The 24986-nt window shown below is 41.2% G+C and overlaps 1 protein-coding gene across 1 annotated transcript in view; it reads right to left on the bottom strand.

Annotated features, from left to right (window-relative positions):
* The window catches only part of PPP1R1C (protein phosphatase 1 regulatory inhibitor subunit 1C), a 45551-nt gene that overhangs the window by 1045 nt on the left and 19520 nt on the right, over window positions 1–24986 (bottom strand). The window contains 2 exon segments of the mRNA XM_021531329.3: window positions 22238–22298; window positions 24001–24038. Coding sequence (XP_021387004.3) covers window positions 22238–22298; window positions 24001–24038 — 99 coding nt within the window.

Below are 24986 nucleotides of genomic sequence, written 5' to 3'. Positions count from 1 at the left end.
AAGGAAGCAACATCAAGATAAAAAGATGACAGAAAGACCAGAGAGGAAGAGTTGCTATTTTCAAAAAACCTAAAGAGCAAATGTGCAAGATTAGTCTTGGGGTCCCCCAGTTTATGATAAAAAAAGTGGGAACATAACTATTGACTAAAAATGCATGATTTGAACAAAATGTAAGCCTGAATTAGTCTATTTTCTGATGCCATTACTGTCACTGCATAAAAATATTTTTTATTTCATTAAAGATCATACATAGCTCTGACAACTATTTCTAACTGTCAGGAAAAACAGGCCCCTTTTATATCACTTCCTCTCTGTGATGAGGAGACATGACACCCCAGCTGCTTTACATAATCACTGCTAGATAATCAAACACCCCAGTGTGCACCCTGCAAGTCATGACACTTATACCTGGACAGTTTTCAATAAGGAAATCCAGATTACTTCTAATTGTGAATAAGAAGAATTGATGATGGTGTAAGTCCAAGAGTTTTGGGCCCAGTATCCCTTTATCTGGAAGTTCCTACACCTCACTGTCAATGTCCACACCATACCTATCCAAAATACAGGGTAGATTTTTTTTTTCCAAATACATAATTTGAAAAAAAATCTCAACATAAATTATTCCAGTTGCACAAAGTTAGAAATAGCTGACAACAGTATCTTACAATGGCTGCACAACAACCAGCTCCACTTCTAACAGGAGCCCATCACTCTCTGCTGGGCTCTGGGCTCCTCTCTCTCTTTCCTTCCACACAAATGACAGCACACAGTCTCCTGGGAAACTGTTGTTCTGACATAAACCAAGGAAATACATTAATGCTCCAAAGCCACAATTCCTGTAAGTGTGCCCTGCAATAATCCAGCCATTTCCAATTAAGAATGTGATACATGATGGTGCTCAGATACTACCAAGCTCTTAGCAGCTCCTCTTTAGCAACACCTTTAAGTAAAACAAACACTTTAAACATTATTTCACCTAATTGCAGGTTAATGCACATTTGTTTCTAAATTATGTTGTGTTTTTAAGGTAGATTTGTCTCCTGTTGTTTCCTCTGCACTTACAGAGCCATTTCTTACACAATTCACAGTACTCATCTAAGAGCTGCTGTTCAGTACTTCAGACAGGAATTGCTAGGAGCTAGAGCAAATTATTTTTTTAGGGAGCTTTTGAAGTATGAGAAAGGGAAAGTTATGGACAGAAAAGAAGGCATACATGGTATGATGAAACCATGGAACTATATTTTTTGTAGGAGTGAACACTTTTGTCCATGTGGTTTAATTGCGATATTAAATATGAAAATTGTAGGAGATGGAGAGGGATTACATCAGTGAGCATTACCCATTGATTTTTGTGTGGCAAGTAGCTATTGATCTTATTTAATGATTTTTTCATAAACTCCATTCTGCAGCCTGCCTTCACCTCTGCCAGTCATTTTATGCTACAGTGTCCCTTGGAAGTGTCCTTCTCCGTCCAGTAAGTGCACAAGACGTCATGTACGTATATATAATCCTCCAGATGTTCACACAGCATCAGGTTGCCTGAATGAACTGACCCTTGGCATGGCATTATGAAATAAGATGCTCATCTGCACGATGGAATAGTGTAAACTGACATTGAGGTAATAAAATTCCTGTCAGTAACATATGAACATGTATGACAGGAAACGCTGGTAACTGCCCTGAAAATATACATTTCCTGCACAAAGCTGCAGACTTTTACAGTGTAAAAAATGGCCTTGAGTGATAAAAATACTTAGTTAAATCATAGCAATCATAGTCTTGGATTAAAAGCATATCTAGCCACATAAAATTGCAGTAGCCCAGAGTGGCTGCCAAGGGTGGTCAGAAGGCACCGGGGCTGGGCAGGTGCTCGCTGGCACATTCAGCCACAGCTCAGGAGCAGAGCTGGGGACAGCGGCTCCCCAGCGTGGCTCCAGTGGGGTTATTTGGGCTGTGCCCTCTCCTTTGGAATAGGAGCCATGTGACAAGCAGGCAGTGAGGTAAAGCTCTACCCACAGAGTGTATTGCTGGATCAGTTCAGCATCTCTGCTTATCTGAATTGCTTGCTGAAAGGTTACACTGTTAGAGGCTGAGTAAAAATTCATTATTCAGGTCACCTTAGCCATCTTTACAACCACAACTATGGCAAGGCTAATTTATCAGAAAGGCTATTTCCTTCTCATATTTCCAATCTTTGTACCAGAAACACAGCCCATGCCCTCAGCTTTCTCAGCTAGTAACCAAGAAGGACCAAAATGCTGTAGTTTGGGGATTATTTCTGTTCGCTGAGCACAGTGTAAAGATGAGCATGAAATACAGAAAGTAAGATTTTACTCGTAGCAAAAAAAAAAAAAAAAAGAAGCCAGGATATTTTAGAAGAAATTGTTTGTATGTAAGAGCACTGCACAAGATTTACAGTATCAGTAGCAAATAGGGAGGACTGCAAATGCTGATCATGGAGACACCCTGTCCCATCAGCGTCCCTCTTTCCAGGCAGTGGATTTGTGGGCAGTTTCCTGAAGAGCTGTGCCTGCACTGCCCTGCTGCTGCTCTGTTTCTCTCACTGGGTGCCCTGCCCTGCTCTGCCCTTTCCTGGGGATGGGGCTCGCAGGGTGACACCCACCCTGCTGTCCCCACGGGTTCCCAGTCCCCTGTGACCTGACCCAGCCCCTGCTCCACTGCGTCACGCTCTGCCTGGGGCTCCGCTCCTCACCTGGGATGTCTGGCAGCCAAATTCCCCTTCCAGACCAAGCACTGCCCCTTCTCACCACTGCCTGGAAATGCTTCATACTCACAATGTGTTCACACTTACCTTTATGCTACTTTAAAGCAAAGTCTGTCTGAACACTGCTAAAGCCAGCAGGACAAGAACTGTTTTTTCTCAAAGGGCTTACATCTCACTGCAGGCAATTTAATACAATTAATGTTGATAAATAAATCCATAATTCCAAACCAGTTGAGCAGCCATTCACAAACATAATTTGAACTGTCAATTCTTTTTAGATTAAGTCACTATTTCAAAGAATATTTGTAGAATTCTAGATTCTTATAAATTATGAATGAGAATGGGAAAATTTTGTGTCATTTTTGTAGTCACATCACATCCATGCTGCTTCATCAGCAGCTGTCTTTTAGCTTCTCTCCATCTAATCAAAGCACCAGCTTAGAAAGCTAAGTAGGGTCACAAGATTTGAAATAACCAAGTGCTCCTGAATTAAATATCTCCTGGAAAAAATTTTAAAAATATTCATGTAATTAAGGCAGCTCCCCATCCTATTTAACACTTCTTCCTTCACTCTGCTTCACTGCCCAAGGAAGGGTGTTGACATTTACCAAACTCAGGATTGAAGTCTGGTTGGCAGCTTGAATTCCCTAAAGTTTGAAGGGTTATTTAATTTTATGATTTGGAGCTGATCCTCTCCCTATCAAAAACACATTTCCAGATTTGCAGAAAGCAGTGAAAGGCACAGATAAAACAGGCTCATTTTCAATGTTTCAGAACTCAAATCACTTTGAAATAATCATGCAAACAGACCTGGCTAAAGAGGATAACAGCCAAATAAAAATGTCTCAGCCAGTGCTAAATTAATTGTTTTCTATTTTCCTTAGGAAAAATGAGAATATCAAAAGAAATATAGACTCATACCACTAAACAGAAAAACAGACTCTTATTTTTAATGGTACATCCCGGTTTGCATTTACCAGTTAAATATGTTCAAGTTATGTTTCTCTGATGTGTGTTCCTCACAGTGTCTTTTTCCCAATTCAAATTTTGATTTAAAATATGACAACAAAACAAATAAACAGAAAACATAAAACCCAAACAAACAACACAAAACAACCAAACAGAAAAAACCCTCAAATTAATATCATTAAATCCAGCATCCACCACAGGTCTTTGACTGAGCTGGGTACAATGGCACAATTTGGCACTTGTGAAGAGCCAAATGAAGCTGGCAGGCCTTCCAGGGCAGCCTCTTCCATGTATAGGGATGGCCCCTCCAGTTACAGGAGAACAAGCAGCTGCATCAGGTCAGGGGCAACTCTGGGGCACCTAACAGCAGCCTGCCTGTACCAAGGAAAGCTACCCAGAAGATGAAGGCGTCTGGTTATGAATTGGAAGAGACTATTTTCTGACTAGATATAAGGAAGAAATTATTCCACTGAGTGTATTTAAGCACTGGTGTGATTTCCCAGCGAAAATGTGATGTGTCTCTTCAAAGAGTTGTTCAGTAGTGAACTAGACAAAGCACTGAACAACCTTGTTAAACTTGGTGCTAATTCTGCTTTATGCATCAGGTTGAACTATGGACTTTCCCAAGGTTCCTTGCAACCTAAATGACTATGTGATTTTATGAAATTAAAACTCAGTAAATGCATCTTACAGTTTATAACAACATAGTAACATTAACCGTGTGGGCTACATATTGATCCACCTGGGAACTTCAAATGACTCTTTTCTCTGGAAAAGTGATGCAGTGTCTAAGTGCCCCAGTCAGACTTATTTCAGGAATAAGATTCCTCTTCACTTCCTAAAACCATGGGGCCAGACTAAATCAATATTTCTGATTTTGGAAAGCATACAAACTCATAATTATAAGTCCACTGTGATTTATATATACATGTATGTGATTTTCTCAGAGGGGATGAAAATAATGGGATTAAAGTCAGTGAACCTGAAGCATCTTTTCCATGTGACAGATACACCCATAAGATCCCCAAAATCTCACAAGGAAATCACACCCTGGTTGTGGCTCAGTGCAGGGAACTGCAACAGAAAAATGTAATTCCTGAGAGGGAGGCCCAGAGCTGCTCCTCTGCAGATGAGTCCTGGCACTGCTGCTGAAATGGCTCATCTTCCCTTGGGGCCTGAGGGTGCTGACTGCAACTGCAATTCAAAGAATATGTTCAGCTGCCTGCAGATGTATCAGGTTAAAAAACCACTCTGGGCTAATAAAACCAAGGCCTATGCACCCTGTTTCACAAGAAATGCCTTTATTGCTCAGCTAGGCATCTGCTCAATGGGGGTATCATGGACTCTCTACACTTCACAAGATGTTTTGCCAGATGTTTCCAGAAACACCTGGTGCTCCCTGGGATGGAATGTGCTCCCTTCTGCTGGTCAGTGCCAGTGGGAGAGTCCAGAGCCCCTCCCTGCCATGAGCACCACAATCCAGCTCTGGCAGGCACAGGACACCATCTCCGCTCTGAAAAGCCTCAAATGCTTCCTGCTCTTGCCACCTCCAGAAGGTGAGGACCATCAGAGCCTGCAGGAGCAGCTGCCTGCCAGAAACCTCTTTTGACAGAATCTGAATAATTATTAAAAACTTTTCCTCTCTGTGATTACTTTTAGTTCAACAGAATACAGCTTCACTAGCCTCCATTCTCAGCACTTCCTGATTCATAGAAGTTTAGAAAAATTCAGTCTGATCATCTTCCAATGTTCATTGTCAGCTACACTGCCCAGTTTATTCAAACGCAAGAAATATGTGTTGTCTTCTCTCTGCCCCATTTGGAGAAGATGTCAGAAATACAGCTGTCATTACTGGTCATGGATAAACTCAAAACTTACCCCTGCACACACATCTCCTAGGCATTTTGACTTTCTTGATCAAAAATTTAGTTCTTTGGCTGGAAAGAAATTAAATCCTACTATATTTTTTTTCTTTTTTTTTTAAACAGCTGAAATACAGGACAGCATATATTCCATACAAGAGCAGAACAGTAAGAAAAATGCTATAGTTTCCCAGAACCCTATTTTGAGCTTTCTCTGGTTTCCTCTTTGCATAAATGACCTGTTCTCTCTCTCTTTCATCTGTACAATCAGTTCCTGAAACCTTTAATCCATTTTTACTTAATTGAGTGGTTTAGATAAGCTCGACTTGCATACAAGTCAGAGTTCAGTGCTTAAGCTTTCATTAGCAGCTCTTAAAAATCATTAACCCTATCCTTAATCCTACCTGCCTCTCCTCTCTCTCTACCATTCAGCTCACCAAAAATGATGCCCATTGGTTCCACCGTATCAGCCTTCTCTGCCCCATCTTCCATTTCCTTTGATCCAGTTGCCCTTGGACCCAGTCTCAGCTTTCTGGCCAAGTGCCCAGTGCTCTCTCTCTCCATCCTTTCCAGCTTGCTGATATCTTTGCCTCTGACAATTTTTGCCTTGTTTCTCCTTCCCCCTGGTTCTCCTGTTATTGTAATGCCTTTCTCCTTGCCATTCTCTGAGTCATTTTCCCTTCTGTCCAAATGAAAACTAGAGTGCATCTTCTGTGCAATCTTGTGGAAATCTAAGACAGCACCTCAAAGTGGTCAAAACCAAGCTCTTGATCTGAAGTCCTGTCAAAAACATTCATCTACCATGAACAACACTGTCACTTTCCCCTGATATTTAGGCTTACACATTTCTGATTTCCACTCTTCTCTAGATCCCCATACCCAATTGCCATCTGAGTCTTGCATGTTTTTTCTTGCTTAACGCCTCCCGTATAGTTTTTCACCATTTATCCAGACTTTGAAACTCTCCTTTTTCTGGGGTCTTCGCTACTACCACATCTCCTTCTCCAAGTTTTATAAATGTATCTTTTCTCCTGCCACTACTTTCCCCCCTGAGTTCTCTCCATTGGTTCTCTCCAAGATATTTCAGACTAATGGTGGCTATTTATGCTTTCAAGGAAAATTAAATGTCTTCATATATTATGGGCATCATCCATACCCATCTCAAATCAGGAAATTATACAGCTTTGCTTCTCAAATTGCTAGGCTTTTAGATTAGCATTTTCATTCCTTCTCCTAAAGTTCTGGAGGGATACAACTACCTGCCTCCATGGCTATATCCAAATCCTCAAAATCCTCAGTTATGGAATTTCAGAAACACCCTGAGAACATTTTTGTTGCCAGCCTGCTGAGACAAAGACTGCTGCTTCTATCCCTAACATTCTTTATCTGTTCCTGGTCTTTATTGCTACACCCTAGCTGGTAGTTCCCTGGTGCAATAACCAGCTCCTGTTAAATGTTTGAACAAGGTTTATGTGGCATGGACCAAATTCCTGGTGTGGGTTCCTGGATGCTTCATTAACCTCAATTCGATATGACAAGAATTGTGTACAGAGATCGGTGGATGATTGCTGAGTATGAACAAAGAGCCAGACAATGGCTGATGTTTGTATGCAAACACAAAATGCATTTTACTCATCTTTCCTTATGCTTCTTCATGCACACCTAGTAGAATGGCTTCAGTCTGACAAGCTGGCAGCTATTATTTCATGTGCTGATGCTCATGTTCAATAATCAAACCAGATGACCTGTGGCAGGAATTAATCCTGCTTCCAAGCAGTTCTGGCAACAAGAGCCCAGCCTGTGGGTCCCAAGGCAGCCACTCTCTTGGGTGGTCTCTAAGCTACTGACAGTTCAAAGAATAACAAAAAGTTATCTATGACATGACAGCAATAAAACACAACAAAACACACAGTCCCAGGCCTTGGCCACTCCCATGTATATGAGTGAGTGAACAGAAAAAACACAAGGGAGGGAAGGCAAAATAAAAATAAAGGGTGGTGGAAAATTTTGTTTTTTAGATGTTGGTAACTGTGAACAGTCTGCTTGATACAGCGTTTGAAAGTTTTATAATCTTTGTTGAGAGAGATTGAAAACTGATGCACTATGCAATGGTCTCAAGGGACTGAGTGGCACCCATGCCTGGGAGTTTCTGTTAAGCAAGGTTTCACAGAAGCTTGAAAACCAGCATGCAAGTGTGGCCCTTAGTCCTGTGGCCAATGAGTTTGAGCATAACCAGGTCTTTTTTTTATTACACAGATCTTGGTCCCACTCTTCCAGAAATTAATGAGATTTACTATTGTTAAAGAAAGAAGAGTCAACATAAATCACTGATGTTAAGTTCCAATTATAAAGACAAAACCCCAGCTACTTGCAATAAATTTATGTAAAATACTGTAAATTACTGTTGTATGTGGCTTTAAAGTTTGAGATATGAGATAAAAAAGCTGATACAGAAAGTAGGTGCACTAGATATTGTCAAACTCCTGTTTAGATTAGCCTAGAAAAAGCAAAGTCAGGCTGTCACTTTGTGATTTTACCATTGATGTAAATGGTAAATCAGCATTCAAACACCAGCAGATACGGGGGACCTCCAACGTTTAGAATGAAAAGAATCTGGAGCATTAATGTGGCAGTTTAAACTAGGCTGACATTATAGCAATATATAAATAATAATAAAAAAACACCCTCCATGTGTTGTATTATTTTACACCTCAGCTCAAACCGAGGGGAAAAAAAATCTCATATGTGTTATGATTATGAGACATTATTCAGCCTTGCAAGTTCATTTACTTTTTTTTTCCTCTCTCTAATATGCATGACTAAACCAAAACAACTGATCTGAAGCATTGGCAAATATGACGGGTTTATGTAGGTCACATATTTGATCTGGAGCAGATCAGATCATCAGCATATTCAGCAGGTCACTATGGCCCCATAGAGGTTTGTGAATGATCATTTGGAAACCCAGCAACACAGTATGACTAATTTTCTAAATGTCTGCTGGTTGCTGCTAACTCTTCTCCTAGCTGGAGTCATACAATCCTCAGTTGTCATGGTGAGCCTTTTAAATGACAAATGTTGAGGCTCATTTGAGGCTGCTTTCAGTCAAAAGGCTCACTGTTAAACTACCACAATGAAGACTGTATGAGAGCAGCAAAAATCATGTTGCAAATATCTGGCTACTTTCCAGTTTGTTCTCTGAGACATCACTTGCTGCTCTCCATTTTCCCTCTCGGAATGGCCTGAAGCAGCGCTGGTTCCTTAGGAGTCGCAAGAGGAGCTTCTTGCACACAAGGGCTTTTGTTGGCCCTCCACAGGCTGGCCAGAACATGCACTGCAGAGAGGGTCAGCTTTGCCATGGCTAAAGGGCTGCACCTCCCATGTGCAGTAGCCTAGAGAGCAAACAGAGAGGTTTTTGTTGCCCCAGGCAACTTCTCCTAGTATGGAGAGATCTTGTTCCGCTTCTCCTTCCTTCCCTCGCTAGCCCTCACACTGCAGAAGGCAGAGCAGAAGCTCATGGAGTCAGCCAGCAAGTGGGTGACTTTACCTTTTGGAAAACCAGAAAATATTTCTTATCTGATTCTGTGGAGGATGACTCTTGGACAAATACCTCAAAAACTTGATCAGAAAAACATGCAGAGGCGGCTTCCATGGCAGTACTGAACCCGGGCAGTACTGCAAGGCTCTCCTCCTCACGGCTCCTCTGCTGCTCTGACCAGGCAGCTGGGCCAGCAACCAGGAGAGGATTAGAGCTTTGCAGCTGACACTTTTCCATCCCAATTTTTCATAGCTAAAAGACAGGCTTACAACTGCTGGTAAGTGTGCTTGAATTCAACTAATGCAGGCAGACCTTCAAAGGTGCTGTGCTTTGACAGGTCCTGGGAAGCTTGTTAGATAGTCAGAATGTCCTTTGAAAAAGCACTTGTCTGGAAGCCAAATCTTACTGGGCAATGTGTTTATTTGCTGGAATTGCTAAGCCCTCACTTTAGCATCAGCACCACTTTCTGCAGCTGTCTGCCTGAGAGTAGGTCAAAATCATAGGACTGGCAGGATTGTTCCCTTATGTCAAAGGATTACAGTAATTCCACCAAATAAAAGGCCACATTTTCAAACCTCTAATCAGCTGCTCCATAATAATAGAAGTCAAAAGCTCTACTACTGTCACAAATTATGTATTAGAACTCACTGGCCTTAAAAGTTTGCAAGTAGCATTTTCTAAACACAGCTTCTTTAAAATAAACCATCTTACACTTTCACAGGCAACTTCTGCCATTCTTAGGATTTATGACATGCCTCTCCAGCCTATGGATCCAGTTGGAGCCACTCTGTAGCCTGACTATCTTAAAATAAGCCAGGAGGCTAAAAGTGGGAAGTAAGTTTTACCACTAGAGAATCACATCAGCAAAGATTTGGGAAAGCTGATGCTAAAGACAGCATGAAACAATGCTCAGTATTTCAGCTACAGAAGACAAGTCTGTTTAGAGGTAGGGATAAGCCAAACTTTAGTTATTTAGAGGGCTATGTACAAAATAAAACAATTATATCATCCTACATGCTGTAAATAAATCAGGGAAAAGTTAAAGAGAATTACATAAATCTTAACTTTTGTAAGTTTTAACTTCTACATTCTAAAATATATGCCATTGTTCAACATCAAATATGCATCAAGTGTAGCATTAGGTTGAAGGCTGTGCTTTATGCCAGAGGTTCAGTTATAAAAATAAGGGTCCTTTCCAGGCCTTGAAATCAGTGAGCATTCACAAAAGCAGTCCTCCATTTGTCTCTAGGAACAGATGCTATGTTCACAGCTACTATTCCTTTTACAAAAGATAAAACAAGAGAGTTCTGCTACCAAGACTGTAAAATATTAAATGGTAACTTTTGTGTGAAGAAGGGAATCAAGTGTCCTAGTTTTATTTCCTCTAATCTGTTCCTGCCAAAAGTGGCAACCAAGAACATTTTTCCTTTTATAATATTTTTTTTATTTCTTGTGTTCTTAATGGGAAATTTCTAACTGGCTCTCCTGGCCATTTCTCTTACTCTAGCACAGTTATATCTGTGTGTATTCTTGTTCCTAAATGTTGAAAATAGTTCTTCTTTTAACATATTTTATAAACAACTAGAAAAACAATTAGAAAAACCTTGTATGATTAAACAAGTGATTAATAGGCCAGTGTTTTGCTTATTATCCCCAATGCAGTTGTTTCATGAGTGGCATATAAATAATAGGCCATTACTATTTTCTTCATATTGCCCTAACAAGTCCTAATTTTTGCTTCTGAGGCATTTTCCTAGGACACAGTATCACCCATCCAAACTGACACTAGAGAGCTGTCTCAGAAGAAGGGAAAGTACTTCCACGAAACATGTCACCCTTTGGACTGAAAGGTGAAACTTGGATTTGGGCAGCTGTGGGATGATGTTCTCACTGTGCTGTCACTTCCATGTTGTGAAGGGTTTAGTCTGTGCCAATCAGCTCTCACCCAGAACATTCCCAGCTGGGTGTAGGCACCCATGATCATTTCCACTGGGCCTCTTGGATGACTCTCCTGAGCTGGGAGTGTAAAAGGGAGCAGCATTGTTTTGCTGCAAGGAACAATTTTAACAGAGTAAGGCTACAAACCCCTTGAATCAAGGGAGACAAACTGGGTTGTAGCAATTTATGGTGTTTTGCACAGTACTATAGGTAGGGTTTCACATCCTTAAAACAAATGCAAGCCAATTTAGTACATAATATTTATGCACAACCAGGGCACTTCTTTGATACAGAAATTCAGCAAAATCAAATTTCTAGCTTAGACATCAGAAAGCATCTGGCATAGTGTCTCTGATTGTTTGGGAGAGGAGAAAAGAGAACAGTTAAAGCTTTAGTTTGACATTTCTAGTAATATTTTAAATTTTAAATGTTTTCATTTTAACTTGTTCAGCTTATAGGTAACCTGAAACCCCACCAAATTATTATATTTAAGTATTTTTGATTATTGGAAAATTAAAACTCAATTTTAAGAAATACATTTTTCAACATTAAATGCAGTCACCACAAATTATTTGCATTGCAGTAGACAAAACCAGTCTCACCTTGCAGTTGCCGCGGGCAGCACATTGGGACAAAATCTTTGGTGGCTTTTTATTGTGTGAGTGACTTGAACTTGTGATAAACCTACCTCTTCTGATTTGCCTAAGGCATCAAAATACCCCAGAGCCAGCATCCAGTACAACCAGAAGGCAATTATGCCATAGAAACACACTATGTGACACTCAAAATTGTCAGAGCCTGAAAACAAGTAAAGCTCTCAATTTTCCTGGGAAGCACAGCACAATCAATTTAATTTGGGAAAATATAGACAAAATACAAAAAGGTAAACTCTCATCTATAGTTTCAGACACATTCACATCACAATCACAGATTCGTTAAAAATTAGTTTTTATACTTCTTATTTTAGCTCTTGCTAAGAGTGAGTTCAAATAAAACTCGGCCTCTAACCACTCATGGGAGGTGGGAAATTCTGATGGAATGCAGGTGAAATGTAGTAATAACCTCATATATTTTAAGTTGAAATTAGTCATATTTAATATAATTCTACTCTTTGTAAGGGTTCTTTCCATTCAACAGTGGAGCTGCACTAGGAGTCACCAGAGGGAGCCTGCATGCCAAAAATCCCACTGTCTTTAAAAAACTCTCTACTTTCAGCTTGCAAGGGAATTGAAAGCTGAATTTACATAATTTCCTCCTCATTGCTTAAAAAATACAACAAAATCAAATAAAAAAGCAGAGAGAAGGCTGCTGGCTCCCTTTGCCCCTGTCAGAGATGGGCAGCCCGTACCCCGGCCGTGTCTCTGCTGCCCCGGCTCTCCTGTTCCCTGGCCTCTGCTCCCAGTCCCAGCTGGGCTGCCCCTCTCCAGCTGCTCTCCAGGGAAGGTGCAGCCACGGTGTGCCCTGTGTCCCTGCCACCTGGAGAGATGCCATTGCAGGGAGTAGCCCAAACCTGCACAGCTCCAGGGTTTACCAGATGTGTGTGCACATCTTTCTGCTTGCAATGGTGCGCCCTGGGCTGGGGGAACCACAGCAAGCACTTCAGGGGAGTGTTTTCCTTCTGAGCAGTCACCAGACCCCACAACTCCATTAATTGCATTGTTAGAAATACTCTGTAAATTGCTCAGAGGCTGCTCATCATCTCTCCTGGCTATAAAAGATCCATGGAATAACACTGGTTGTTCTCAGGTTGTGGGAGAGCTGAAAAACCTGAAGTATCCTCCCTCCTTCCGTTTCAGGAAAATCTAGCAGCTACATCACATGAGAGCTTTTAAACAACATCCTGCTGGCCTGTGCAGCTCACAGGAAAATGAATCCCTTTTCAGATCCATATGCTAGCTGCAGTATTTCCTGTGTTTTTCTGGTCACAGTCACACACATAATTCATGTGAGTGTTCAGTCCTAGCTTCAGGCCTGAAAGGATGTGGTTGAAATCTTCAGGCTGCTCGTGTTCTTGTCTCCATGCCAAAGCTCTGGAGGATGGTTTTCAGAACTCTGTGTTCTTGCTATACTGGGCAATGTTGCATCTCAAGGGGCGAAGGAAGGGAGAAATTATGGAGGGGAGAAGAACCACCTGGCTTTCTGTAGAAAATTTTTGGGTTTTGATAAATTCAAATAGGCATCCACTTCAAAAGGAAAAAAAAAATCAAATACTAAAAACCCAGAAATATTCCCACCACAAGAAATCCAGCACATATGGTTCCTGAAAATCAGAAGCATGGTTTCTCTATGTTTCTCTTAGCTTAACCACAGAAATAAGGACCACGTTATTTAGAAACAGAGATATCACAGAGCTAATGTGCTGCTGGGACCTTGACTCAGATCAGGATGAAACCTGAAGTAGAAGAGCTAATGGTAAGTTACTGTCCCTGGAAGAGCAGCTTGTGGCCAGGAGCCACTCTCATGGAAATCATTGCCCTGATCCCAGGAGGCTGTCAGAGCAAGTGGTGAGAGCTTGGCTGATGGCTGTGAGCCTGCACCTACTTGCACATGCTCATAAAGGCCAGCACAGCTGATGGAATCATAGCTGGGAGGCCGTGGGATGATTTTGCTGTGTCAGGCTAATGCCACTGCTCAGTGCCTTTCATGTTATACAAATTCACTATTAACCTTGAGCTTGCCTGTAGTCATGCCTGTAGTCTTTTGAAAGCTTTGCCTTTTGCGGGTGGGGATTTTTATACATGAAATTTGACTGCATGGAGAGCAGCCATTAATAGACAAAGAGGGACTGTAGAACAATGCAGTTAGGTACAAATCCAGGGAAGGCTTTTCTTTTCAGGGTAAATCAAATGAGACAGCAGCCCAGATACTATGGAGACTTTTTAGAAATACACTCTTAGGAGAGGTCCCTCTGTATGTATATACTGCATCTACCTCCAGAACACCCCAATACAGACTGAGAACCTCCTCCACTGCTCCCCAGCCATGACCCCAGCAATGCTGCAGGAGGAATGTGCTCAGAGCCAAGGGGAGCGAGGCCCTGGCACATGCACTTGCCCTCACTGTATGCACAATCCTGCCCTGCCTGTCTGGGAGATGTCAAACACTGAACAGGAGCAGCAATGTCTAATCCAGGCTTTCATTCTGCCATCTTGCTTGGGATCAAATTCCAGATTTACAATGCTTTAGATGAAACAGAGGGGCAATTATTATTTATTACAGTAGGGCTGGCTGGAGTCAGTGTCTGCCATGTGGCTTGGTTGTTAACCTCCAGCATAGAACATACAGCAAGGAAATAAAATTTAATGCCCTATCAAATGGCTGACTTCATAAGAATCTTACATCTTCTCCTATAAAAATATTATCTTTTCTTCAAAAGCTGCTTCAATTCAGAACACAACACTGCCAAAAATCTTTGTAATTTCACTATAAATACATCTTGTAAAAAAAAGTAACCAGAACAACACATGCTGCCCTTCCCTGGATTTCTACTTTACACTTTAAAATATGTACTATGTCTCCCATATTTTGTTCTATAGTATTGTATGTTGCTAGCTCTTAAAAGGCTGACTTTTTAATGTCATCTGTTACTGCTTAGAAACTGTAGGATGTTTACACAGCCCTGTATTTAATACAACAATGCTTAATAACACTATTTATAAGTCATAAATGCTGTTTCACAGCATTTTTCTAAGATTAACTTCTATCATAAAAATTAAGTTGTACCTTTAGAAGGAGGTCTGTTTAGCATTCATTGCACAAGATGAGAAGGAACTATCAGATATATGGATTTCACATTGAGCCAAATGAGGCCAGCAGAAATACTCCCCCAGACTTTGGTCTGTGTTGGACCTCACGTGGTAATTTAGGGACTGACATTAGTGCTCAACACAGACCTTTCTTCTTCCCTCCAGGTAATAGTGGCAGATGACAAGTTATAACACAAACATCCCAGTTTTTCTGTGGAACAGATGTCAAGCTCAGTCTCCACTGGACACCTTGGTCTCTCTATAGGTACTGCAATATTTATTCAGCCAAGGCCAGAGCCATTTTGAAGTAGGAGCCGCCAGCTGTGAAATGAAATGTATTCAAAGCTGCCAACAGCAAGAAATTAAATACAGACTACAGCAGTGTCTGCCAACGTGTTGGGCAGTACCACAACAGTGGCAGCCAACTGAACTTGAGATGGCAGCAATCTGATGTATCCCTGTCACCAACTCAGTGATTCACTAATTAATTTAGCTTTTCTTTTTTTCTTAATTGTATCTACTGTTGTCATCCTACAGTTGAAGTCTGAGGAAGGAGAGAGGAGGGAGGAAAGAGACCAGGCAGAGATAGCCAGGAAAGATATCCAGGTAAAGATAGCCAGGAAATCCATTCAAGGCCATTCTGCTTCCAGTGGTGTGGCTGTCTGAGGTGCACTGACTAAGATGTGGATAAGAATGGTATATAAATGATGAGAACAAGTCATTTGGGAAACAAAGCTGCACCTCTTGTGAACAAGTTAGGGACAAGGGAAAAACACAGTGATGCAAAACTGCAGCATAAATCTTCTATTCCCAGTTCTTCAGAAGGTCCAGAGAGCTGTGGGCCTTCCACCCAGGAAATGAAGTGCACTGATGGCATTTTGTCGCATCACAACACATGAACTGACAAGAGCAGTGCAATGAAGAACAAGGCAGAGCTTAGCCTTCTGTCACCCAAGAAACAGCTTACTGAGACAGATTTTCTGCATAAAAGTAATGTGGTGAAGGACTGGTACTACCAGGCTACAAAAGAGATGTTTCTCCAGGGACATGGCAGCTCTGCTAAGGCATTAGAGGAAGATTCCTTCCCAACCTCAGGAATTGCTCCAACCACTGGACATTACCTGTTTTGTGCAGTAGTCCTAGCCCCCTGCCCAGTAGTTATCACAGCCATTTAGCTTACTGGAAAAGGAAGGAGGTCCAAAATACCACTCAGGACTGAGAGAATAATTGAAAACCATCTCCATCTCCTGTTCTGGCCACATGGCTGATGTGCAGCACAATCATCTTTGAAAAAGGATCGTCATTGGAGAGATTGGAAAAATGTAATAGGCTGAGTCAAAGTGACTCACCCACATAAGAAAAGTTTGACTGAGTGCCAGCTCAATTTGTGAATTTTTACAAGCCTAGTTTTGATGTTTAGAAGACTAAGATGTCTGATGTTACGGCTAACATTAATTTCCTAAAAATGAAATTTAAACCCATGTATGAAACAGAAGAAAAAAAACACATGGTATTTTTCTTTCTAGAATAGTGGGATGTTTCATTTTCTTACACTGATTTAGTTAGTATTTAGTTAACACTAGAAGCTCTTTGCAGAGTTTGCCATGTAAGAAGACAGCCTGTAAAATGATACAAGTTTTTGTAGTGACTGCTAAAGCCTTAGAAACTTCATTCCTGTGCCACTTGAAGTAAATTTAGCCTGAGATTTTTGTTCCACAATGATTCTCATGGGCTCCAAACTCAGTGCTTACCGTACTAACAATAATCTTTAATGTCTCCAGACTCTACCCATGTTCGTTGTTAACCTTCAGTCACAAAGTAATGAGATGCATCAGACATCGTCAAGCTGGCCTAAGGGGTTACAAATTTGGATGAGGGCCACATACTGTACTAATTGCTTTTAATAAATTACATATTTCAGGAGGGACATCATGATTTTAATCATTTATTCTGCATGTTGTTTCCTTTGGAGAGAAGAACAAGCAGGCACTAAACAAGCAGAGCATCTGAAATTCATGGCAGGAGCTAGAAAGAGCTCATTTAATATCAACCATCATTGTAAATACTAGAATTATGCATGTATCAAATCCCTGGGTCTGAACACTTTGGGAAAAGCCAGTGAGTTCTGGTTGTTTTAATGACTCAAACCAAAATAATGTCTTTGAATGTTCCTTAGATTTATAACAGCTCTGATTTAATCCAATTTCAAATCTTGTAGCTGAGGCCTAGCTCAGGAAAAAGCCTTTGTTTTTATGCAAAGAAAAATACATTAGGAGGGGAATTTAAAGCATTTATTTCCCAAAAGGCTGAGAGGAAAAACAGTCAAATGTATCTCTTACTTCTGTGGGGAATGACTTTAATAATGATTTTATGGCTCCTCATTGCAAAGGTGGTCCAGTGAACACAGACAGCTACAAAAAAAATTCTTTAAAGCCTTCTGAAATTAGCAGGATCTTAATCTGATCTAAACAGCCTCTTGCAGAGTGAACTAAGATGAGTGAAGTTTTCCTATTTCTCTGACATGCAGCACATCCAGGCTGGTAGACTCACTGCTAATGAAATCCTCAAATCACTTGGGAATGTGCACTTCCTTCACAGGGGGAGACCTTGATGGTGCTTAAATAGCCACTAGTATTAATAGCAATGGCTGGTGGATAATGTGGGGATCTGGGACCTCTGGGGAGCAATGCAGGTTTGGGAACAGCTCTCTTCTGTCAGTCTTTGTGAGCCTTGCTTCCTGCCACTGCTGTCTGCATTTCCTTCCAAGGATGAGCTGGGCTACCAAAAAAACACGACTGCCTAGGTGAAAGGAAACTGCCCCAGCACGAAGCGTGCCCTGGCATGGAAAGCTGCAGCTCTGAGACCCAAATGTTCTCTTTTGATTTTCAAGTGGTAAGGAGACACCAAGGAAACACCATTACCTGGGGTAAGCGCAATCCACTTCTGCCTTGGCAGACTGAGATGCCTTCACTCGGTCCCTCTCTATCTGGAAGGGTTATCATCCCATTTTAGACTTCTCTGGCAAGTGTGAGGGTAAAAAAACGAGACCCCAGCAAGACTTCCAGGGTCTCCTCTCACACACCAAGCAGAATAATGAAGATATTTCTGAAGATGCTGTTTGTGCTTGATGGATGGACGGACGAACCTTTGTGCTAAAACAGCTGGACATCTACTTTGGAAAAGGATCAAAGGATTCTTCTTGGTTTTGTCATAAAGAACAAGAAGCAGATTAGTAAATAGGAAAAAAAGGCCTTACACATCGAGAACTGACTGGAAAAGGTTGCCCAAGGCAAAACTGGTGATTATTCAAATTGCAGAACATTCCTGTGGTTGTTTTTATGGTATTTTTCATAGGGAGGTTCAAGCTAACCTTCACATATGAAGAAGAAGACCTTAAAGGATGAGAAAATTTGAAGTTCAGGCATAAAAACCCATGAATAACAGAAGAAAAAGTGACACAAAGAGGGGAACTGAAGGTGATGCTGGGGGAGGGGAACTGGAGGGGAACTGAGGATGAAATCCTCAGTTAAGATTACTGCTAAACATAAAAAAAACTGTGACAAGAGGTGAATCACAACAAACAGAAAATAAGATGGATTCATTTGGTGCAGTATTCAGATACTGACTTTTGCCAACATTGCATGCTACATACCAGCATGGAATTAAACACTAGTGTGGCAGGTTAGGAAAGAAATATCTGTGAAAGCAAAATGGAAAACCTCTTTGACATCCATTAGGTTTGGTAATATAATACTAAAAAGCACACCATGCTCAGCTGTTATCTGGTTGGCCAGCTGAGTCCCTCTCCAGATTACCACTTAAATCAATAGCTCTCACATTGATTTTTCCAGCACACTGTATTCCAGTAAAAAGAACAATGCTCTGAGATGAGTCAGCTATTTGCTCTGTCTGTAGGAACTCTGGTGTGTTTTTGTTTAGGAAAATAAAAGCAGGAGCCAAAGTACACACAGTTATACAGTAATAAGAAGCTGCCTGTTGCACCAGGTTTGCTACAGCTTGCTGCAGCAGCCACAGCCCAGCCTTGAGCTAGAGGAAGCTTCTGTAATGATGAAACTGAAATATTTGGGCATGGTCTTAGACAGATCATGATGTTGAATATTAGTTCAATAAGAGCAATGTCAGAGGGAAAAAAATATGCCCCCATATATATCAAAAAATAGAATCACAGAATCATAGAATGGTTTGGGTTGAAAGAGACATTAAATATCATCTCATTCCAGCCCCCTTCCATGGACAGGGACACCGCCCACTAGAGCAGGTTTCTCAGGGGCCCATCCAACCTGGCCTTGGAAACTTCCAGGAAAGGAAGTCACAGCTTCTCTGGGCAATAGGAACCCCTTATCTGGGCAATTTAACTAAGAGGCTGATCTCCATATATTTACCATGATAGGTAAAACCTCAGCAGTACTGTATTTATTGCATATATTTCCATATATTTAGGTATTTCATCTAATACATACTATAGTTCTGGTATTGTAACCATTCATCACCATTGTCCCATATTGCTTGACTCTTTTCAACCAAGCCAACAATTTCCCATTTTATATGGGTTCCTATAACCACAACATACACATTATTTTCCTCCTTCTCTCTCCTGCCTTGCCATCAATTCAGAAACCAGCAACCTTTTTCTCACACAGTTTTCACACAGTAATTATTTCAAGAAACTTACAAAAACTGTTACAAAACTATTTTCAGCTACTTGGAGATTTGGAGTCAGGCTGAAGTGCAACTCTGCCCATGGTTTCTCTTGATCCCTTTCTGCTGCAGGCATAGAGCAAAGCTCCTGCCATGGCCCCTTGGCTTTCCCACAGCCCTCTGCACATAGCTGCTGTCTCAGCTTCCAGCCCAGTTCCACTGCCTGCAAGCTTGGCCTATTTCTGGGAACTTTGAGTTAACAGCAGCTACAAACTACTAAAATGCCACAGAGGTTAACAAATGAAAATATTTGCTCCTCTTCTCCACTCCATTTATTACCTCCAGCTTTAAATGTAAGATACCAGATTACAGTCTATCCCAGCTTCCATTAGTAACAGCCCCAGAGGGTATGGAGCAGACAAGGGGCTGTAAAAATGTTGGTTTTTTACTTTACTCTATGTCAAATACCATATTATGACTGTACTGGGGAAAAATCAGTGCACAGGAAATATATATATGTATATATGCTCAAAGTCGAGGAGGAGTGTGGAACTGTGAAGTCTGTTATTCTGAAAATACTGTTGAATAGCATTATCTTCAACTGCTATAAAACCAGAAAATTTTTTTAAAATTACAAAAACTCTGTATTTCTCAGTAGAAACAGCTTTGTGTATTGCATAGCACTGTCTATTTCACATTGCTATATATTTGCCTCACAATCTCTCAGTCCAAACAAACAAAAAAATTCATACTTTCATACCAGTGAAAAGGAAGAACAATGAATTTTCCACCAAATAATTTTTAAATTAAAAAGATCACATTTATGACAGTAACAGTATGGTAAACGTGGAGCAATCCAGCCTGTTTACAGGAAGGGTTATCAACTTCCAAGTGCCTACTTGTGTATCTGGGACTATGGTGTAATTTAGGATGCTAAGGCATGCAGTTCTAAAGAGGAGCTATGAGGACCTGTTTTACACTGCACTTCATTTGCACAGTATTTAGCTTAGGCTTGTACAGCAAAATAATACAGCAATGAGATCAATAGGTATTGCTATCCATGCAAAGCATTTTCCTTCCAGAAAAAATATTGAAATTGGATGTTATAAGATTATTTCTAATATCCAGCACACAAACTTCAGCCTATTTTGGTAAACAGAGTCTTGTGTGGCAGCTGAGTGATATTTTATTTGAGAACAAGTTCTAGAGAACTGCAGCTACAGAATGAGATACACAGAGCTGGCTGATACGGTAGATTACCTCATGACAGCAGCAGTATTTCACACAACTAATCAGATATCCCACCTTTTCTGTCAGGTAATAAACTGTGTTAAGAAGACAAATGGAAATTTATGTATTCATTATCTATCAAGAGACACCTGGCAGGATGGCCTTTAGACTGCAGTCTGAAAATAATCCTGCTCTGACAAGTGTCAATCAGAAGTGCTGGTGAATCACCACAGATCTTGCTTCACTGCAATCACCATCAGGTCAAATTCTGTTCAGAACTACATAAGAAGCAGGGCCTAAATGTAGCTGTTCTGATCCCAGGTGATATTCCTGCTGCTTTTGTGTGTATTCCTAAAAAGCACGTTATCCCTCAAAAGTTTTATCAAGACTTTTCATTTTTCCTTATCTTCCCAAGAAGGTCTTCACACCCCCTATTGTCACATACCCAGACCACAGTTTTGGGTGTTCTTTTCACAGCTGCCTGGAAATGAGGAGCAGAATATGGGGGCGGGGGGGGAAGGGGGGGGGGGTCGTTTCAAATAAGAAACAGAGAATTCTATGAGGCCATCACCTGTTGGAACTCAAAATGTCTCTCCGACATTTTTGGGGGTGCCAGGCCTCGGTCAGAAGCATTTTAGACCCTGGCAGGCAGCTGGAAACAGCTGTGATTTTGAGTTTGAGCCATGGAATGAGTTACCAACTTTGGAGGTGGAACAAGCAGTGACAAAGGGTTAGATAGTATAGTAAAAGTAGTTACAAAACAGAGGGGAAATTTTTTTAGTATTGTACAGGGGGGTTTTAGCACCTGTACAGGGGGGGTTTTACTTTGTACATAGGGGTCAGAAGTTCTAAGATAGAGGAAAGTGGGCTGATCCTGTTCTTCGTCCTTCTTCTTCCTTACCTCCATGTTCTTGGTGATGTTGGCACTCACAGATTGGTTAACAGTAGAAAAGCACTTTGTAATATAGATAGTAGGTATTGGGGGAAAACTATAAACATGTAATACGTAATATATCATATAAAAGATAGCAGCAGCTCTGGCAGGGGGAGAGAAGAAGAAGAAGAAGACAGAGAGGATGTCAGGGTGTGTGCGCCTCTGTCCAGGCCTCTGACCAAACAGCCGCAGCCCGAGAAGACAATCTTTTAGATAACTCACAATAAACTGCCTTGAGACCGAACAGCAAGAGCCTGCGGAGTTTTTGTTTGGAAGCACGAGTTGGAGGAGAGACTTTAAAACCACCACATGAGACCCCAGACCAAGCCCGGGGTTCCCACAATCACCAATAGAATTTAGATATTCAAGAAGCTCTGTTTGTTGTTTGGCATTGCATTATCTGTTTGATTAGCAAACTAATCAAAGCATAAAAACTTTTTTTTTTTTTTCCCTCAAACAAATACGATTGCTGCTGCAGCAAGATGGTGTGCTGAGGGTGGCGGGATGGTCAGCATCGGGATGCGGGCAGTGCAGGCAGGGAGACAGGAGAGGCAGGCAGGGATGGCCGGGTGTGACCCTGGGGCTCTGCTCGGGTCCCACAGGAACCACGCCAGGGCCGGGTGGGGCTGACAGTACCTTTGAGTGCAGGTGGGGTGAAGACGCTCTGCTTCCTCTGCTTGGGAGAGGCACTCTGCGACTGCGGGGACAAAGCAGAGAGGGACAGTGAGGCACAGAGAGAGCTTTCTGCTGGTGGCAGCCCCCTGTGTGCACCCATCCCAGTGCCCGGCAGAGCTTCTGAGAAACACATATTGTGTACAGCTGATGCTGCTCCCCGGCTGGCATGCACACAGGATAACTAAGACAAAAATATGGGTTCAATGGACAACCTTTATGACTCCCAGGCAAAACAGACCCAATACTACTGAAAATTACCCTTCGTTCTATACAAATATTGTTAAACACAAAATTAGGATAGCCTGTGCTTTTAACAGCCTGTGCAATTGATTCTCATAAGGCGAATAAATGTCTACGCATATTAAAATAGTTGCAAAGTTTACATTAGCCAGCATTCCAATTACTGTGATTATATGCATGTGTAAGATAGCACTGAAATATTAATATATACATTTTAATACAAATAAATGGAAAATCCCTCCCTTTTCAATGTGTCCTATTAAACCTAAGACAATAATTTCAGCAGCCAATCACTCAGCCTTTAACTGAGCCTCATTTGAGTGTTGTATTTAGTTAAAATTTTTGTGGCCACATCTATACACAGAAGAAAAACTATTCCAATATAATGGTAGTAAAATTACATGTAGAGTAATAATAGCATTATTATATTATACCAATATACATAGAGTAATAATAGCATTACTACATTATATCAATGTTTAGTTAGAAAAAGCTAACTGGGGTATATTCAGTGCTAAAGCATAGCAGCTTTTGCAAAATGAAAGCAGCTAAATTGGTGTCAATATTATACCAACATGAATTATGTCTACACAAAAAGGACAAGAAAGCCTCATACAGTACACCCTTAGCTAGCTTTGGAAGACATAAGCACCATATCATACTCCTAACCAGAGGGTTAAGGAAAAACTGTGTGTAACCAAGCTTTTTTTCTCCCTTCATTTTATCAATTTCTAGTTGTAGTAATGATGTTGCCTTTACCCAAACATTTGCTAAAAATGTGTAATATATTGACTATGAATTTTAATCAGATGTATTTCTTCATAGAACATTTGAGACATGTTTCACACAAGCAGAGCTAATCCTATCAATTTAGCTTATCACAATGGATAAAATTATAACATTTATAAATAAAATATTGTCCTTGGAAAGAGAAAGCTATTTATAAACACTATGCGATAGTTGGTGAACCTCACACCAGTAAATCTTTATATGTTTGTATTAGAGCTCAAATTTGAACCAATCAATACCTCCTGCTGCTATTTAAGGTGCTGCCCTCTGCTCTGAACAGAGGAGAGGAGAAAGAGATCAGGGAATCGGAGGAACCGTGCAAGGGGAGGTCAGAAAACAAGATCAGAGGAGCCAGGTCCCAGCGGAGAGGTGTGAATGTGACCGCGCTGGGCTGCGTGAGCGGGCAGGGTCCCCTTGGCTTCGCTGCGCTTCCACGGGGCGCGGCAGCAAGGCGGAGGGGGAGCTGGCCTCTCCCGGCTCCCTGCTACGGGGGGACGGGAGAGCTGGCAGAGCACACAACACGGCTTTACCCAGCCCTGCTTTGAACATGACGGCTCTTAAAAGGCTGTGTTACCGCAGGTGGCATGAGAATGTAAATAAAAGTATCCACAGGGTGAATTAGTGAGTTTCCAAGAGTTTTTAACAATATAATTATTTTAGCAATTAATATGTTAAAAAAAACCAAAATAACTTACCTCTGCCTGTGAGATATTTGTTCTCTTCTCATCTTTTTCTAGAGAAGAACATATGAAAAGAGAAAAGTCAATACAGAAGTGTTTCTCCGTGCTAACATTTGTAACTCTGCCATGAACCTACAGCACTGCTGTAAATAAGAAATTAACCTCCTAATTTACAGCTTTTCTTTCTCATTTGTGTGTCTCAGAAAGCCAGAGGCCCTGATTAGCATTTAGACTTAAGCACTGGATCTGAAGCACTTAACTCCCATTTTTGTCTGTGAATGCCAGTGAGCGATGGAGCTCCTCCAGCAGCAGGTCCTGTGTCTGGCTGGCAGCCGGGCTCTGCACCTGGGGCTCCCAGGGCTCAGGGCTGCTTTGCCCGGGGCTGAACTTTCTCCCATGGTCAGGTTCGCAAATGGTGGGAAGCAAACTCACAAGGGGTTCTACTGCACTCAGATAATAGCAAGAACCTCGCTTCAGTTAAGTTACTAATATACCAATACTGGTACTGAAAAGTGCCTTGCAGTAATATGTAAAATTAACAAAACAAGACTTAACAAAGAGCAATCGTTCACCTTAAAAAATGTATGATATCACCAGACTCAATTTTTTCCTGAAACTTTTTACTTTTGTTGCCCTAATTTGCTTTAGACTATATGTATGGCAGAATTGGCAAACTTGAGACTTCTATTAAAATTAAGGGCCTCTGAGAACCTGTATGAACAACTAAGATTGTGTGGCACAGAGGAGGCTCAAGGTTCTTCTTAACCACAGCACATAACCAGTTTTTGTATGAGTTCATTATTTCGCTGCTGTTGTCTTCATGTGGTTAATGGCCAGAAAGTGTCTGTCTTCTGCTGATGATTTCACAAATATTTGACAAAGATCATGCAGGATATTTGATACACAGTAGTTTGGAGCTCTAAAATAAAATGTCATGAAAAACATAGACATCAATCTCTCACTGTAGCAATGGGCCTTCTAAAATTTTCCATTTGCAGATA

Source organism: Lonchura striata, chromosome 8, assembly GCF_046129695.1.
Source record: "Lonchura striata isolate bLonStr1 chromosome 8, bLonStr1.mat, whole genome shotgun sequence".
Taxonomy (NCBI): Eukaryota; Metazoa; Chordata; class Aves; order Passeriformes; family Estrildidae; genus Lonchura; species Lonchura striata.
The sequence above is the reverse complement of the archived record's forward strand: the minus strand, read 5'-3'. Positions and strand labels throughout refer to the sequence as shown.